At 37.8% G+C, this 16,918-nt stretch overlaps 1 protein-coding gene across 7 annotated transcripts in view; it reads left to right on the top strand.

Moving 5' to 3' along the window:
- The window catches only part of LOC105359223 (zinc finger protein 90-like), a 30,629-nt gene extending 17,906 nt beyond the window's left edge, over nt 1-12,723 (top strand). For 6 of the 7 annotated variants that reach the window (XM_011495750.1, XM_011495746.1, XM_011495749.1 and 3 more), the window contains 7 exons: nt 3,606-4,141; nt 6,702-7,022; nt 7,428-7,719; nt 8,925-8,972; nt 9,739-9,954; nt 10,528-10,833; nt 11,814-12,723. In XM_011495750.1, coding sequence (XP_011494052.1) covers nt 3,672-4,141; nt 6,702-7,022; nt 7,428-7,719; nt 8,925-8,972; nt 9,739-9,954; nt 10,528-10,833; nt 11,814-12,017 — 1,857 coding nt within the window. In that variant the 5' untranslated portion in view covers nt 3,606-3,671 and the 3' untranslated portion in view covers nt 12,018-12,723. The remainder of the gene's footprint in view (nt 1-3,605; nt 4,142-6,701; nt 7,023-7,427; nt 7,720-8,924; nt 8,973-9,738; nt 9,955-10,527; nt 10,834-11,813) is intronic. The other variant, XM_011495751.1, reaches the window with a different exon arrangement.
- Nucleotides 12,724-16,918: the final 4,195 nt, after the last annotated feature.

The following is a 16,918-nucleotide window of genomic DNA, read 5'->3' as shown; positions in this document are numbered from 1 at the left end:
AATAGTATTATTTTAACACGATTTGTTTAATGTTTGCTTAAGACAATCGCTTCTGTACCTTGGAGATTGCGAAAAGCTCACCGTAATATTCAACGCGTATTTTTATGCGTTATACGTAACAAGTTGATGTAACATTTGCGACGGAACTTCCGTCGTATATTCTCTCGTGACAAATAAACGCTTCCTTCAAGCTACATACCATTCGGTAACTTTAACGAGATCAGCAAATCCAGCTTATTTAGTAACATTAGCTATGCGAATGTCAATTAATTATTCGACATTCTCATACAGATGTTGCCTACCAACCTACCGACCTATCTACCTACCCATGTACCTACCCACCTATACACCTATACACCTACCTATCTACCTACGCTGTCCAAATTTAACATCGCATTCGTTTGCATATCATCAGCTTATATGTCGATCTATAAATTAATAAATGCGAAACGGATTTCCCGAGCAAAGGTTCTATCACGTAACTCTCAGTTTGTGAAAGCTCGGTTCTGCGACGTAGAAAACGATTAGAAAGCGGCGCGCGCTCGTAAACTTCTATTCTTTATGCACGAATTTTCCGTGAAAGAAACAACTTTCGCTCGCGTGTCTTACTCAAATGTTCCGCTCCTGTCAACATCTCTACTTCGTCGCTATCACCGAGGGGAGCTTCCGCCGATTGTCGATCAATGGGCGTCACACCAGTATCCGAGTCTCAATTTCGTCATTACCCTTGCTGTATTAATAACTCTTACCCTCTCGATCACACCCCTCCCCTTGCCCTACCCGTCATCGCGGCGCCTCGACCAAAGACACGCCTCCCCTTGCCGAAGTCGGGGATTCTTCCGCTGCCGAGGGGATTCCCTCTCTCGTTACGCACGTACACATCCTCTCCCTAGCGCCGTCCCTACCATTGTCGCAGGGTCTCCCACACCCTTGGTGTCTGTCGTCATCGCCCCCCCCTCCCCCCACCACCACCATCCATCCCTCGTCGCATCCCCCTCGACCGTTCTCACTTCGTAGCCCCTCGAGCTTGCCCTTACACGCCGTGGACGACTGTAGGGGTTACGTTAAGGGGTGAACGGTGTCCTCTTATCGGAAGCCCCTTGGTAAGCACGTGTAGTACCGACGACCCCTCGGTTTTTGTGATATCGAGGCTGTATTTGCCGATGGAATTGCCGACGGTGATTATCGTGTATTCGCCTGTTGCGTAATGTTGGCCTTATGGCGGCGTGGTCAAGAGGAGCTGTGTGCGACGACTGGAATTCGGACGGGCGGTCTGCTACGGAACTCTACTCGTCATTCATCACACGAACAATGGGTGGTGTATGTGTTGTTGTTGTTGTTGTTGTTGTTGTTGTTGTCGGGAAGGCGGGGGTGGGGGTGGGGGTGGGGGGTTGTCGTTAGACGGGGAATGGGTGCGAATACAGTGTGGAACGTAACCTTGACATTCTCGAGCGTAGTCGGAAGATCCGTCGGAATGCGAGCATTGACCCCTGGAGACTGTCGATGCGATTAGTGGTGATAATTGCATATCTGGTCAATTGAATACTCCCACGATTCGCTGTACTATGTAATGTGGCATTATCAGCGCTTATTGGCCATTTATTCTTGACCAGACAAACGTAAATCTATTTTTTAAACAAATTTTTTTTTCTTTTTTTGGCATTATTTTGCTTATCAGGTTCACTCTACTCTCGCTTTTGTCGAGTGACCATTGTCACGTGTGCTACGATTTAATTGCGACTAAATGGTTTAACGAAGGGACTTCGAAGGTTATCATGGAGTTTTCTTCGAAATATTTAAGTAGGCAAAGTATACGGAGCTCGTAATACATCAAGATCAATATTAAATGTGTTGGGAATGGAAAATTTAATCGTGAATTCTGCACTTTTAGAAAGCCTTCGGTGACACGCACATGCTAGTCGTAATGGCCGATCATACACCACAACTTTATCTTTACGACGTTAGGCGAATTGAATGCACGACAATCAACAATTTACCTATTTCTTTTAAGAAGAAATTTTATCGCAATGCAACGTATTTGGCAAAAACAAAGCGAAAAAAACATCTTGCCCGTCAAGTTACATAATTGTCAATTCAATTGCATTATAATTATAAAGCCATTGGGCCTTAGATATAATGGTTATCGGGAGTGACAAATTTTTGTTGTAAAAATTATGGAAGTGTCGTTTGGGGAAACATAGAATGACGAACGAACTGTAGTAAGAAAATGAACGATACCTCAAATAAAATTACAGGAAACTTGGCTATTATTAATTCGTCACGATTCAAACTTTGTATTGATAAAAAGAAGTTTTTAAATTCTTCGCCTTTTGTAAATTATGTTGCTGCTGTTACAAAGGCCTGTCGTTAAAAAATGTATAAATTGCAAATAACAAAACAATGACAAATCTTTCCTTTTTTTTCAATAGTTCCTCGTAGATTATTACGTTTCTCAAAATTAAAAAAATATTTAAGTTCTAGGCTTAAAAATAAACAGTATTGGCGAAGTTTGAGAGCAAAATTTTTAGTAAACAAAGTTTGAAAAATATGATGAAAACAGCGGCGCCTATAAGTCGCTGGTTACGTCACGTCGCCCATCGCAGATTCTATTTATTTCCGCTGTAGTGCCAAAGAAACTTGGCCATTGCGTGCGTTTCTACTTGTAACGTTGAAATATGTCAGCAGATATTGTATTTCGAAGGCTCGATTATACGAGAATAAATTGTGTTTTCAGTCAAACTACTTCGATAACGATCATACGAAACTAGAAACTCCAAATGTCTTTTTTTTCTTCTTTATTGTATTATTATCATTATTATTATTATTAGTTATTATTATTAGTATACAGCGCATCTTGAAATTTAATGCCCGATAATCCTAAAGAAGTTTTCGATAAATACGTAATAATGTCTGAAGCTCGAGAACGAATCGTACGTTTGATTAAAATAAGAATTCAATATGAGGTTGCCAGCGTGGTTACGACACCTTACAAAAAAAAAACAAAAAAAAACAAAATCATATCTTCCATTGTGAACGATCAATATAGTTTCCGAAACGTACAATTAATTACATGACGTACGAAGTTATAGCTTTTATTGCAAGCGGTGTTTACAATATTTTTTCTTTTTTCGTTTTGTCATTTGTAAAGTATAATTAACGTTTTACATTGGTTATTTCAAGTCATTAAAACTTTAACGATGCTACCAAAATAATAAATTTATTTCACTCGAGCATGCGAATGATGAGCCTTTGTCGGATCCCTTTTTCTCTCGATTGAAAATGTAACGTCAGCCACTGAGTCGATAATTACTAAGTAAGCGAGTATTTACAAATTGTCGCCTACTAGAGATACGCAATCGTCTACTTTCTGTTCTCTCTCTCTCTCTCTCTCTCTCTCTCTCTCGTCCCTCTCGTTCCCTGTTTGTATCTCCCACTCTCCTCTCATTCTCATTCTAATCCTCCTTCAATGACAAGCACGTCGCATTAATGGGACTGTGACGTTGTGGCGATTGAGGGTTGAGAGGTGGGAGTGGGAGCCGGAGATGTTAGTCAGCCTAGACGAGAGACCTCTAAACTAATGTAACGTCTACCCTTTCTTATTGCAGGCTTGCCGATAAAGGTCAAAGGCTGCCGTGTGCCAGATTAGAGCTCAAAGCCACCAGCCAGCGACAATGAACTTCACGCCGTTCCCGGGATTTACCACGGGCTCGCTGCCGACGGGCACCGTTCACCAATTCGCCACGGCCAAATTCGCCCAGAACCTGACGACCGGCGGCCAGGTCGTAGGCGTCCTCTCGGGCGGCGAGGGCGGCGTTCATTACCTGAGGCCGGTAGATCCCAATGGCTTCACCGTCGCCCAGAGCCCGGGTGGCCAGCAGCAGCAGATAATCACCTTGCCGATCACGGTGCCGGGTAAAGATGGTACGCAGCAGCAGCAGACGGTCCAGATACAGGTCGTCAATCCGAGCGTCTCGCAGAGCGGCGCCAGCGGCGAGCAACCCAAGTACCATCTCGCGCCCATCTCGCTCAGCCAATTCCCCCAGGGTGCGGCGACGGTCCTTACCGTGGCCTATAGCCAGCAAGGTCCCGACGGACTGCAGATACAGGTCCAGCCGCAGAACACCGTCGCTACTACACAAACGTGAGTCGCGTTTTGCATTGAGAGTCGCGCTAACCGGGCTAATTTCGTCGGTAAAACCCGTTCGGACGTCCCTCTCGATGTTGGTTACACTTCTGCTGAAAGTACCCTTGTCTGCCAACCAATCAGCCACTCACTCTCCCTCCCTATACCATTTTTTTTTCTTTATTTTTTTTGTTTTTGTTTTTTTTTGTTTTTTGTTTTTTTGTTTTTTTCTTCTGTTTTTGTGTTCAAATCTCCCTCCGTACACGTCTTCACGACTCTTGGTTGAAATAAAGTGTTGTACTGCTGAGATTTGAACGCGGCTTTAGATGACGCGGCTTTCGGCAGTTCCTGTTCACGCGAATCGATGTCTTAAAATTGCACAAGATTCGTATAAATATATGCTTATCGAGGAAAGTCGGGACTCCCGCTCGACTGACAATTTTACTTGAAACTCGGGGCAATAAGAGATCGAGGAAAGCCAAGGTTTATCGGGTTTGTCGGATTTATCGGGCTCCTCCTAATAAAACGAAATGTTTTAGTAACGACAATAGTCAATGGCCTTTGGAATGTTGATGTGGCGGGGCACGCACCGAAGTTTTGTATTGTGTGTTTTGCCGATGGTATACCGAATGAATAACGTCGAGGATTTTGCAATAAATATTTTTCCTTTCACGTGATGGTCGAGCCCTGGCTAACCGTTCGGCCAAATTCATTTCCACAACCTTCCATTAAAAATGTTGTTCGACTTGAAAAGCACAATGCAAAAAATGGATCTGTCGAATTTTTAATAATGCAAATGCTCCACGAACTTGCAAAAGACTTATTATAATAAACGGGGCGGGCTTTATGCGGTAGCGCTTATCATTATAGTAAAATAGTTACTACCTGGATAATGCATAAAGCTAATAATATATTGTTGTCATTTATAAGAAAATTAATGATCAGTTTGTGCACAGAAGTATCGGTGTGTGGAATACAAATATCAATGCATAGATTAGGTACATATACCACGTTGACACGTGACTTGCCGTATCAACCACACACGAATAAACATTTAATAATATATAATTAATAATGACAATAATAATAAGTATTTATTACGAGGTAGGTTAAAAAATTTTTTTTTATTTTCTATTCGTACGAATTCGAATGTTTTACAAGGTACGATGCATAATCGATGAGACGGGCTAACAGAAAGTGGAATGCGGCATTATCAGTTTTTCGATTTGGAATTAATTCATAGTAATTCAAAGTAATCACTGGCAGATGAATTATTTAAGCGCGCAATTTTTACAAACGTAACAAAAGACTCGGAAGCGTTTTAAATTTAAATATAATTTTGTTATCGGCAAAGTAGGGGTATTTGGAACGCAGTTTATCTTTATGGAAATCATTACATTTAAATAAAAACTAAATTTTCCAGTACGAAGTTTCGATGACGTTTTGTAATTAACTGTTTTAAAAGATTCATTAAATACTTGGATCATATTCATTAATTAATCCAACGCGGCTTTAATAGGTCGGATAATAAACGATAAAAAAGACTTGAAAGCTCGTAGTTATCACAGTATGCTCATATCATGTGTTTTCCTATTTTCAGATCGATACTTTTCAAAATTACTGTACATTAAATTGTACAAATTTTCGAAATGTATGATTGAACGCTTCAACCATCCGTTACAATTAGCAAAAACATGTAATTCCATTTCTTTACTTACACTTCTATGATAAGACATTATTATTATCGTACGAAGTTTTAAGCAACCCTATCGACTTATAAATGAAATCCTTGTCAATTATTTATGTGTGTAAGCCTGTGCATGTGCACTTGTAGTCTCCAAGTAATTTGCATATGTTTTTCAAATATTCACCTTATATCCATCCCATGTATTATGAATTCGATAGCAGATGTCCGAATGCTGGCTATCAATATTAAATTTTAAAATTCTCCGAATGTAAAGAGATCGAGCAACAATCTTTCCTTCGTTTCTCAAATAAGTGAAGTAGCCGACAGTTTTTTTTTAATCAATTTACACTGGCGCTCGATCACCTATACATCAAATCCAAAAACAAAGGCATAACAAATTGAGCGCGCGTGTGTGACATTATTAGCTGAGAATATAGACGAAAGAAGAAAAATAATAAAATCGAGAGTTGTAATGTAAAGAGAAGAATCGCGTAAAAATTAGTGGACACGCGACGTATTAAGAATTCAAAGTTTCAAACATCAGCCCATCTTATTCGAACCTTATTCGACGCGATTTTTTTTCCTTTTAAATTATCAAATGGTACGCTCATAAAGGATGCAACCGACTATCTTATAAGCACGTACAACACCAGTTTAGCGTTCGACCGATAGCGTAAACCCAATGGGCGTAGATGAATTTTGCATGAGTCGCAACGCAATTGCTCTTCAAGCGAGAGCCACCAAATTCGATTAATTAACAGAGAAGAGCTCCAAAACGAAAACAATAAAAAAAAAAGAAGAGGAAAAAGGAAAAAAATAATGACGAGGGCCTGCTCTCGGCGGCGTGCGAGGATAACAATCTCATACGGCTGCTCATGTCGATTGTCGCAGGTCCGAGCAGACGACTCAGAGCACGTCGACCGCGACCACCACCACTCAGCAGACGATCCAGCAGACGGTCCAGTTGCCGGGGGCGCCGGAAGGCTTGACGGTCGTTGCCCAGATCCCTCACGACCTTATACTACGCGAGAGCATCGAGGACACGAAGGAGACCGAGGTAAAGACGGAGGCTGGTACGACGCCCGTGGCCCTCATAAAGCGCGGGGGCGTCAAGAGCCAGGCAAACCAGAGCGGTGAGGAGTTCATCGCGTCGATGCAGGGTACTTGGCCGAGCATAACCGCCGGCTCCACCGTCGCCGACTACCTCTCCAGGTAAATTTTGCACACCCGCCGTAACCTCGACGACTCCTCCATCGTGCGCGAGTAGTCCACATCCATATTTATCCCCAAACGGTACACCCTCCACCCTCTCCCCAGTCCTCTGTGCGCTTTCATTCCCCGCCGAGTGTCGCGATCGATACTATCGGCGAGCCTCACTCGCGATCTAGAATTGAAAGTGCCAATGACACCTTGAATCGCATCGGCAGCATCTTCTCATATATGTATGACAGAGCGCGAGCTTGGTTATCTCATCTCGAACTCTCGGCCCTCCCGCACTTTAACTCGATAGCCCACTGCCCCGGTAAAAGGCGAAAGTCATGTATTACGCGCGCTCACGCACGCACACACAAATCCACCTACCCATTAGCCCTGAAAGCACAAATGATTGACCGACAGGCTGCCGACGAGTACGCTGCCGCTGTCGCTCCAGCACTTCCTCAAGTTCTCGGCGGAGACGATAAAGCGCGAGGCAATGATCGAGTCGAGCCCGCTGGGCGCGGACGGCCTCGACGCCTCGGGCAGTGCCGGCTCCGAGGGTCAAACAGTGCAGATCACGGTGGCCGGTGGCGAGACGGAGATCATACCAGACGTCGTGGACGAAACAGGCGGCGAGCCCGGCGTCAAGCCCAAGCGCAAGAAGAAGTATAAGAAGAAGCCTCCCAAGCCCAAGAAACCCAAGCCCGGACAGGTGAGTCAGGCCCCGTGCCATCGCGGCAAACGATCGGTGGAGGGATTGGTGGTGGGGGTGGGGGTGGGGAGACGAGGAGTAGTTTGTAGAAGGTGTCAATGAGTCCGGAGAATGACGTGGAGGAGGAGGAGGAGTATATGCGTGCCAGGGTGGAGCAAAGACCTCCCTGATCATTGCACGGGTTTGTCGGCACTGGCGCCGAATTTCAGACGGTGTCACTTACTTACTCATTACCTTTTCAATTACTTACGCATACAGTCATTGGCTTTGCATCGATGGAATCTCGCGAGTCTCGTCTAAAATTCGGCGCCAGTGGCTCTTAGGCTCACAATAGACTTTCGCGCGCTAATAAAAGCGAAAACCGAAACGAGTTTTACGCTCCTAATATATATGTAAGTGATACGAGCAAGTAACTCGTCCTTCCTATTCCTCCGTAGAACGCGCATTCGATCAAACATTTTTTGAAAATTTAATGTAAAAGTAAATTTTTGAAAAACTATTCTATCGGTATTTTGGAAAGGAACTAATCACTAAACTATTGTCATTAACATTAATTTACATGCTTTTGTTTTATTCTCTCAGACAATCGCTAATATAATGTAATGACCTTGAAATATACATATTATATATACATATTATAATATATATAATGAAAAAGAAGGTATTGGAAATGTAGATAAATTGTTACATTATATATTTTATCATAATTTTTATAATCCATGTAATAATGTGCAATTTTATTTAGATTTTCTAATACAGTTAAATATTAGAATTCAAGTATATTTCAAGTATATTTATTGCAATTAAAATTTGTGTAAAGATTAATGTTTACCTTGCACTATTGGAATGCAGTGGAAAAGAATTTTTAAATCCTGATTTGTATTTAAAATAAAATACAATTAGAATTTGAAGATGATTTGTAAATTACTGAATATTGGAGTTAAAGTTGCAAAAGGACACCAATGTTTGTCAATTTATTAACGATATGTTTGTCTTATGGAATAACTCGTGCATTAATTACACGTAGAATTTGAGTCGATGAATTTGATAATATCGTAATGTTAAAATTTTGAAACGAATTATTTTACATATAACAGTCATTATATTCATTTATCATTTGTGTTTATTTTTGAAAACACCAATTTTACAATACATTTTTTCTCTTTTCTTTGTTTTGATACACTCACACACTTGCGATGGTACAGATGAGCTACGTCGAATGTGGCGAAAACTCCAAAAGTAGACGTTTTAAGGTACAGCTGTGTTTTTTAAAAACTTTATTATAAAGCTTGTATGGAACGTTCTCTATGAATTAATTTTTTTTTACCCCATAATTTTTGATATTCTTTGCGTCGACCATTCGGCGATCGGTTTTTTCTCTGTTTATTGATAAAAAGTACATCAGGACTATGGAAACTTTTACTTTTTGGAGTTACTTTGTAAATAAAGGCATTCGTTCGAGATACTTGACTGCACGAGCGCTTCAATGTAATAACAATAACTGAGTGTACGATTATAGAGTACTTGTTTCAAACGGATAAATATTGAAACACAATAATTCATAGTCCAATGGTTGAAATTCTTACCGATCACACCAGCTTCTTGATAAATTATTTATGTATTCGATTATAAATGGCATTACATTGCATTAAAATTCGGTTCGATACGAGATAGCGTGAATCATTATCGTACAGTAGCCTCTTTAATTTAGCGCTTGCCGAGTAAATCGAGTAACGAGGTTCCATTAAAACGCCGAGACAAAGTGGCCATTATTCGCTCATTCCCGGTCGTGAAAAGACTCGTTGCACGGTTCACAAATCCAGCGACTTCGATAATAAATTAGAGCATTGGAAAGTCGCGAGTTCCTTACATTAAAAGCTCTCTTCTCTCCACCTCTCCACCTCCACCATCCCTTCATCCGTCCGCCATACCCCTTACGCGTTGGCCCTTACGTATTCGTGGGCTTAAGCAATTTTCGTCGAGCCACAACTCACGCTTTTCCCTGCTTCCTTTTTCCAGGTAAGCATCGTCACGGCCTTGGATGGCACGAAGCCCCAGTGCAACATGGCCTACCCGGAGAAAGAACTGCTCGAGCAGCACTTGATCGGCCACAAGATCGAGAGGCGATTTATTTGTGACATATGCGGCGCTGGATTGAAACGCAAGGAGCACCTGGAGAGGCATAAGCTTGGTCATAATCCTGATCGGCCCTTTATATGCTCCGTCTGTATGAAGGTGAGACGCGCCCATTTGTCACGGGCTAGGACATTAATAGGAGCGCAAGGAGAATTTCAATCAATTGCGATAATGAATTTTAACATCATTCCTGCCCTTATAAATCCAATACATTTTATCGTCGTCCTTCCGATTATACGTGATTTGATGGATATTTTCACGCGGATAATTATTCGATGTTTTTGTCGTTGTAATGCAACTTTAATTAATACCACTATTTAAATATAATTTTGCGTCATATGTACTGTAAGAATGAACTGTAATTTTGTTTTGTTTTGACAATTAGTTTGGATATCTTATAAATGCACAAAATGCTGGAAGACTGCCTGAGACGTAAACAGTAATCGTGCAAATTTATTTTTTGTTTTTTGAGCATCGAAATTTTATTTTGCACTATAATGGAAGAGCATGTTTCGACAATCGTATAATTACAATTAAAAACGAAATTGAAGCCCGACAATTTATAATCAATCGCAATTCACTATTGCAGGCATGTCTACATGTCCATACCTTTTCGCTTGAAAGCCTTAATAATAAATCTAACTTCACGTGCAACAATGTCGTTGTTCGCAGGGTTTCAAGCGGAAAGAGCATCTGAATTTGCACTTCGTGATACATAGCGGGCAGAAGACGGAGGTGTGCACGGAGTGTGGCAAGGCCTTTTACCGTAAGGACCACTTGAGAAAGCACGCGAGGAGCCACCTGGCCAAGCGGGCCAAGGAAAGCGATCCCCTCGGCTCGACCGACAACACCCAAGCCCAGCAACAAGCCCAGCAACAGGTCGAGCAACAGCAGCAGCAGCAGCAACAACAGCAGCAGCAGCAGCAGGAACTACAGCAACAGACCAATGTGCCCGAGGTCCAGCAAATACAGATTCAGGTACTCTAGCCCCACCAAGCTCTCCTTAATTTTCTTTTTCGAGGATTAACGCGATGCATTTTGCAAGAGCATCATCAACGGCTGGACATTTTTAGCGTCTGTGCTGATGGATTGATTTTCATTGCTAAGAGCACGAGATGGCGCACGCTTATGTAAGATTCATTTGGGATTGATATAAATAGATTCACATAAATTTGAGATTATTGATGCATAGTTTCTTTATTATTTGAGATCCAAACTGGCCATCCTAAGAATGATTTGATTAAGTAATTTAGTACTTTTTTGAAGTATTATCGACGAGATTGCGAATTGCCTTAAGTGGAAGTTATGTCGATCTTGGTAGAATCTAACTTTGATTTTTATTACATAGTTTAATTGTTGCTGTAGCTGTTGAGTATTTTTTTCTTCTTCTTCTTTTAACTTACAAACTTCGTAATATTGCTGATTTCTAGCAGATCTATCATGATTTTGGATCGTTTAAAGACTTTAGCGTTCGTACACATTTTAATGAAACTCCAAATGTTCTTATTTCTTATTTCTTATACGCCATATATAATAATGCAATGCGTTTGACTATTCATCGCATACAAGACGCAGAGTTTTTTCTTATTATCATTAAATCTATCGCCGTTCTCTCTTCGTATATCTAATTCGATTTATTAAAAATTTATCAATAGTTTTTATTTGCAATCTTCTCTATCGCTCGCTATTTTATCGAACTTTATAAATTAATATATCTTTACACAACAATCTTTATTATTATCTATCCAAATAGAACTTTTGGTAAAAAAATTCGATTGTTATCGACATCTAAAGCATTTGTAAAATGTAATTAAAAAATCAATTTGAACGATCGATGGTAGCGCTCGGTGTATGCAAGGTTCGTGATCAAATGATATTTGAAGAAGGAGTGAGAGAGATCGATCGACATATATGCCAATATGCACTTTTATATCTGAATTTTTGTTTTGATAATGCAGGTCGGCCAGGGATCCCAGGCACAAATTCACCAGATCTCGGTAAGCGAGCAGTCGACGGTAGTTTTACCAACAGCAGCTGAGACAGGCGCTATGACGTTGCTCCATCATCAACAGCAGCAACAGCAACAGCAACAGCAACAGCAGCAGCAGCAGCAGCAACAGCAGCAGCAGCAGCAGCAGCAGCAACAGCAACAGCAACATTAGCGACGACGGCAGCGACGAAAATACTGTCAGTTCCCTTCGACCAGTCTTCTACAATGACTGTACAACGGCTATGAACTGATCGTATAGTCCATGATTTATTGACCTCTTATGCGCCTTCTCGATTCCGGCTCTGTCATCATCGTTAAAACCTTGTACCGAGTATCATGTATAATATAGGATTTATTATCTCGCTGGAGGTAGCTGCTGACTAGTTGAGCATGGCAGAACGATTTTTATGGCTCTTGGCAGAAAATTCACTGATTTATTTTGAGTGTTAGGGTGACAACAGATTTCAGTTTGTAAAACGGCTGAACGTTATCGTTAGTAATGTTTTAAAATTAGAATTGCAATTTTGAATTACGATTGTTTTTTTAATAAAATAATTAAAAAAAAGGGTGCTTCGCGTATTGATGTTGAGGCTTGTATACTTACAGTTTTTATGTAAGTATAAAGTACCTATGTTGCGCATAGCTGGTGAATCTGTTAATTAGCCTGTATACACAGTAATAAGCTCGGTAACTCGAAAGAAGTGAATAATTTTCTACCAGGAATGTATAGTAAGTAAGCAGGGATAGATGGCTCTTTGCTATAACTTCTTAATGGAGAATTTTTCTTAGCATAATATCGTATACGGATTTTGTTTCTGTATAAATTAAATATGTAGTGGTGTATATATAACATAATAATACCCTTTTCATAACTAGTGAAGTACGTAAATCTATACATATGCATATATACATACATATATACATAGATAAATACACAGACACGCGCGCGCGCACGTACACCCACACAGACAGACAGACAGACAGACAGACAGACAGATACATATATACATACGCATACACACATATATACATATACATATACATATTTATCTATACATATATTTATGTATGTATATATATATATATATATATATATATATATATATATAGATATAAACAGCTGTAAGTATAAAGAATTATAATACATATAATTATCGTAAAAAATTTCTTAGATAGAGGATAACTTTTTTTACTTTAAATAAAGCTAGTGTAACATTTTGATGCAAATGACCATTCATTTACTTAGATGTATTCAAATATTTTAATGTCAAAGAATCATTATGAATAAAAATTATACAGAAGCAAAACCCATATGTCGTTTTCTCTTCTCTAATATTATAAATTGTTGTTCGAGAGAAAACTTTTGAAAATAATAAGACGGCAATAAAAATGTCGTGTCTTGTATAGTATTGACTAAAAATTACTGATATATCATCGACAGATTAAATACGCGAATAGAATGAAAGGATAGTTTTATAAACAAACAAAAACAAAAAGAAAAAAAAAACCAGTAGACTAATAATAACAAATTAATATTTGTAACTTACATTGCAGCAAATTACGTTAGTATATAATATCTACATCATATTGCTGGTATAATACTGTAATTAAAAACAAAAAAAAAAAACTTAACAAAACTAATTGGTTTTGTGCATACTGTCGCAACTTAATAATTTTATACATTGTATTTTTTATATTATTGTATTTAATCTGCAATCAAATTAAATAAATTAAGATCTTTTTTTCATAATGGTTTATTGCATAAAAAATTGCTAATTATTTTTTTAACTGATCAAGGATTCTAACCGAATTAAAAAAAAAAAAAAAAAGCTGAAAACAATACTGATCCTAGACCATGTCTATTAAACTTTATCCCGTCTTAAAGTATGAAAAATTAATTTTCGTCGATTATGCTATTAATCCCTGCTTACAAGAATGAAAAAAAATCCGAAATATCTACAGCTATTATTGTTCATTAAATTCATTTTTGTTGTTGTTTCTGTCTTACGAGAATTTGACATCTTTGATAATATGCATTTTTAGTCACGAGAAAAATCTGTAAAGTAACTTTATTAGTTCAGCTAATGTTTACTTTCACTAATTTAAGTGTATTTGTACAGTACGAATTAAATTTTATTTAAGACATAACTATTTGAATCTAGAAAATCAAAGAGACAAATTATATATAATCTTAAATAGAATATTTAGATGAACTCTAGAAGCGCTCAAAAGAGAAAATTCTTTTGTTAATTCGCGTACAAAACTCAACTTTATTTTTCATTGCAATAAATCGAAGCTCAATCATACATTCATGCGAGTCAACCCTAATGTTCGTGAAAATTGAACAAAGAACATACTTTAACGGCATCAATGTAACAACTTCTCGTACGTACGACTATTCATTTTGTAAATTCTAGCAGTTATGATAATTATCGGTCTGGCAACGGTCTGGGGAGAACGTTTATTTGGCTGCACCGTCGAGTGCGCAATACAAATAGAATTTTATAAGATTTATATGTTGTTTTTGTGTGGGTGTGTGTGTGTGTGTGTGCGCGCGTGTATGCGTGCGTGCGTTTGTATATACGCATGCATCTTTGATCACGCGCCGCATACACGGGGCATATACGGTCACACCCGTGCTAACACATATACATACGCATACATAATCAAAAGTGTGACGCATGAAATAAGGTACGTGTTGTAGCGTACGCTAGAACAAAAAAATGATTATATACATATATATATATATATATATATTTATATCAAATATATTATGTGCATATACATGCTTGTACGTATGTGTATATATTTTGAGCAGGAAATGGCCAATGAGAAATTCCTTTTATTTGTTCTTTTTCATATCATTAAATAGGCTTGTAAACCATGTTAAGTCGCTTTACATCAGTCAGAGAATAAACCAACATATGTATATGTATATGCATACGTAAACGTGAGCGCATGAATACACACTAAATAATACGTATATAATCATACGTGCGCTCAGACAGACATTCTTACGTCCACACTCGCAAGCGAGTATGGATATGCATAAACATACACTCGCATATACCCGCGCATACACACATTGACACGAGCGCGCGCGCACATAAACACACACGCGTAAGCACGCACGCATATATCAAGATAAATTTATTAAATATTAAAATTTATTAATTTGGGAGCGCAAACTGGATTCGCTGGGGTTAATGGGTGTTCGTGTCGATCCTTCGTTGATTCTGTTGGTTCCTGTGACCGATTTGCTCGACGGCACGGGTTTAATAACAATTGTACGATTACTTATAAACAACAATAATAGCCTAGTAAGGGCGAATGAAGCCATACAATTTATATGAATTCTTTTCTTTGATGGCGTTTCAACTTAGCTTGTGTAAGGATTATAGGTCGAATTATGATAAATATCAAATTAAAAAAAAATCTATTTATGAATAATTATGCTGAAAATAGCAAAGTTTTGGATGAATAAATATATGAATTATTATAATTGCAATTTATACTGTTACTTAAGTATTAGGTTATTTTATCGAGACATTTATTTGTGAGAATAAATTTAAAGCTGAATATTATATATATATATATATATATATATATATATATATATATATATATATATATATGTTTTTTTTTTAAATGCAATAATACTTTTTGTCGGGTAGAACATTCATGAGGATAGCGGTAGTACTAAGTATAAATAGGAAGAATGTCATATTATTATTTCAAATTATCGACATTTTAAAAATGTTTTGTACATTAAAATTAACACTGTATTGCCTCAGTTGCATTTTTATTTTAATTCATATTTGTTTTTTAATTTGCTTTTTTTTTTACTTTTATTTTCCCAAACAAAATAGGCTCGAACTAGAAATTATTAAAGTTTTAATAGTAAATTTTGATCCTTATACTGTAAAGTTGATAAATACAATAGCTTATTATAAATCTCGTTACGTCATAACTTATTAATACAAAGTTCATAATATTAATTCTTGAAGATTTACGTATGACTGCCTTTTATTATCTGCTATAATTTATTTCAATAATATATATTGGAAGGAAATCACTTGTCAAACATTTAACGAATATCTATAAAGCGACGACTTTTCGCTCGGGATGTTTTATTTATTTATATATACATACGTACGTACACCTCCTTTATACACGGACGACCTTAAATCGAAGTAAAGCAAGTTGGTTAGCTGAGCAAATTAGCGAATTTATCGTCTTTGTCAAGCTGTCATTTTGCTTTTTGAGCTAAGCCTATAATAATGTATGATAATCGCTGCGGATAATGAGCCAGGATTTGTTTCTTCTCGAAGAGGGCATCAACAATGTATATTTTTATGATGACAAAAACAAATAATGAACCTTAATTTTTATGTATATCGCTATTGAGATGACGGAGGTAAGAATGAAATGAATAAGAAAAGTAATAGAAGAATTAAGAATGTAAGAATTATCAAATGTATAGCGAATTAATAAATAAGTAAATAAATAAATAAATAAATAAATATATATATATATATATATATATATATACATATACATGCAACATACACATATATTTATTCATTTATTTATAATATTATATTCTAAATACGCGTGTTTATTTGCTCTTCTCGGTTTCTTCTCTCTCTCTCTCTCTCTCTCTCTCTCTCTCTCTTTCTATGTATACATTGTTCATCGATTATGAACGAAGCGAATTTATGATGTGTCGAGAAACTTCTGACTATATAAATCTAACGTCCCGTCACGCGAATGGCAAAATTATATGAACAATTTTTATGCTCCTTCGTACTTTATTGTTGAATCTACTGCTATGGAAATATAAATTGTCCTTACATTGTACATACATTTTTCTCGAAATTAGCGTAACATTTTTTAATACTTCAACTGTAATCTTCATTTTTACCGAAGATATGGAAATTTTTTTATCGAAGCATTAAAAACACAATAGAACGAGGTTGATTAACATGTTTAAATTACTTTGCATTAAAAACAAAAATAAAAAAACAAAAAACAAAAAACAAAATCAAAAAAAAAAAAGAGAGAAAAAAGAAG

The sequence above is a fragment of the Ceratosolen solmsi genome, unplaced genomic scaffold, assembly GCF_000503995.2.
Source record: "Ceratosolen solmsi marchali unplaced genomic scaffold, CerSol_1.0 scaffold11, whole genome shotgun sequence".
NCBI classification, from domain to species: Eukaryota; Metazoa; Arthropoda; class Insecta; order Hymenoptera; family Agaonidae; genus Ceratosolen; species Ceratosolen solmsi.
The sequence above is the reverse complement of the archived record's forward strand: the minus strand, read 5'-3'. Positions and strand labels throughout refer to the sequence as shown.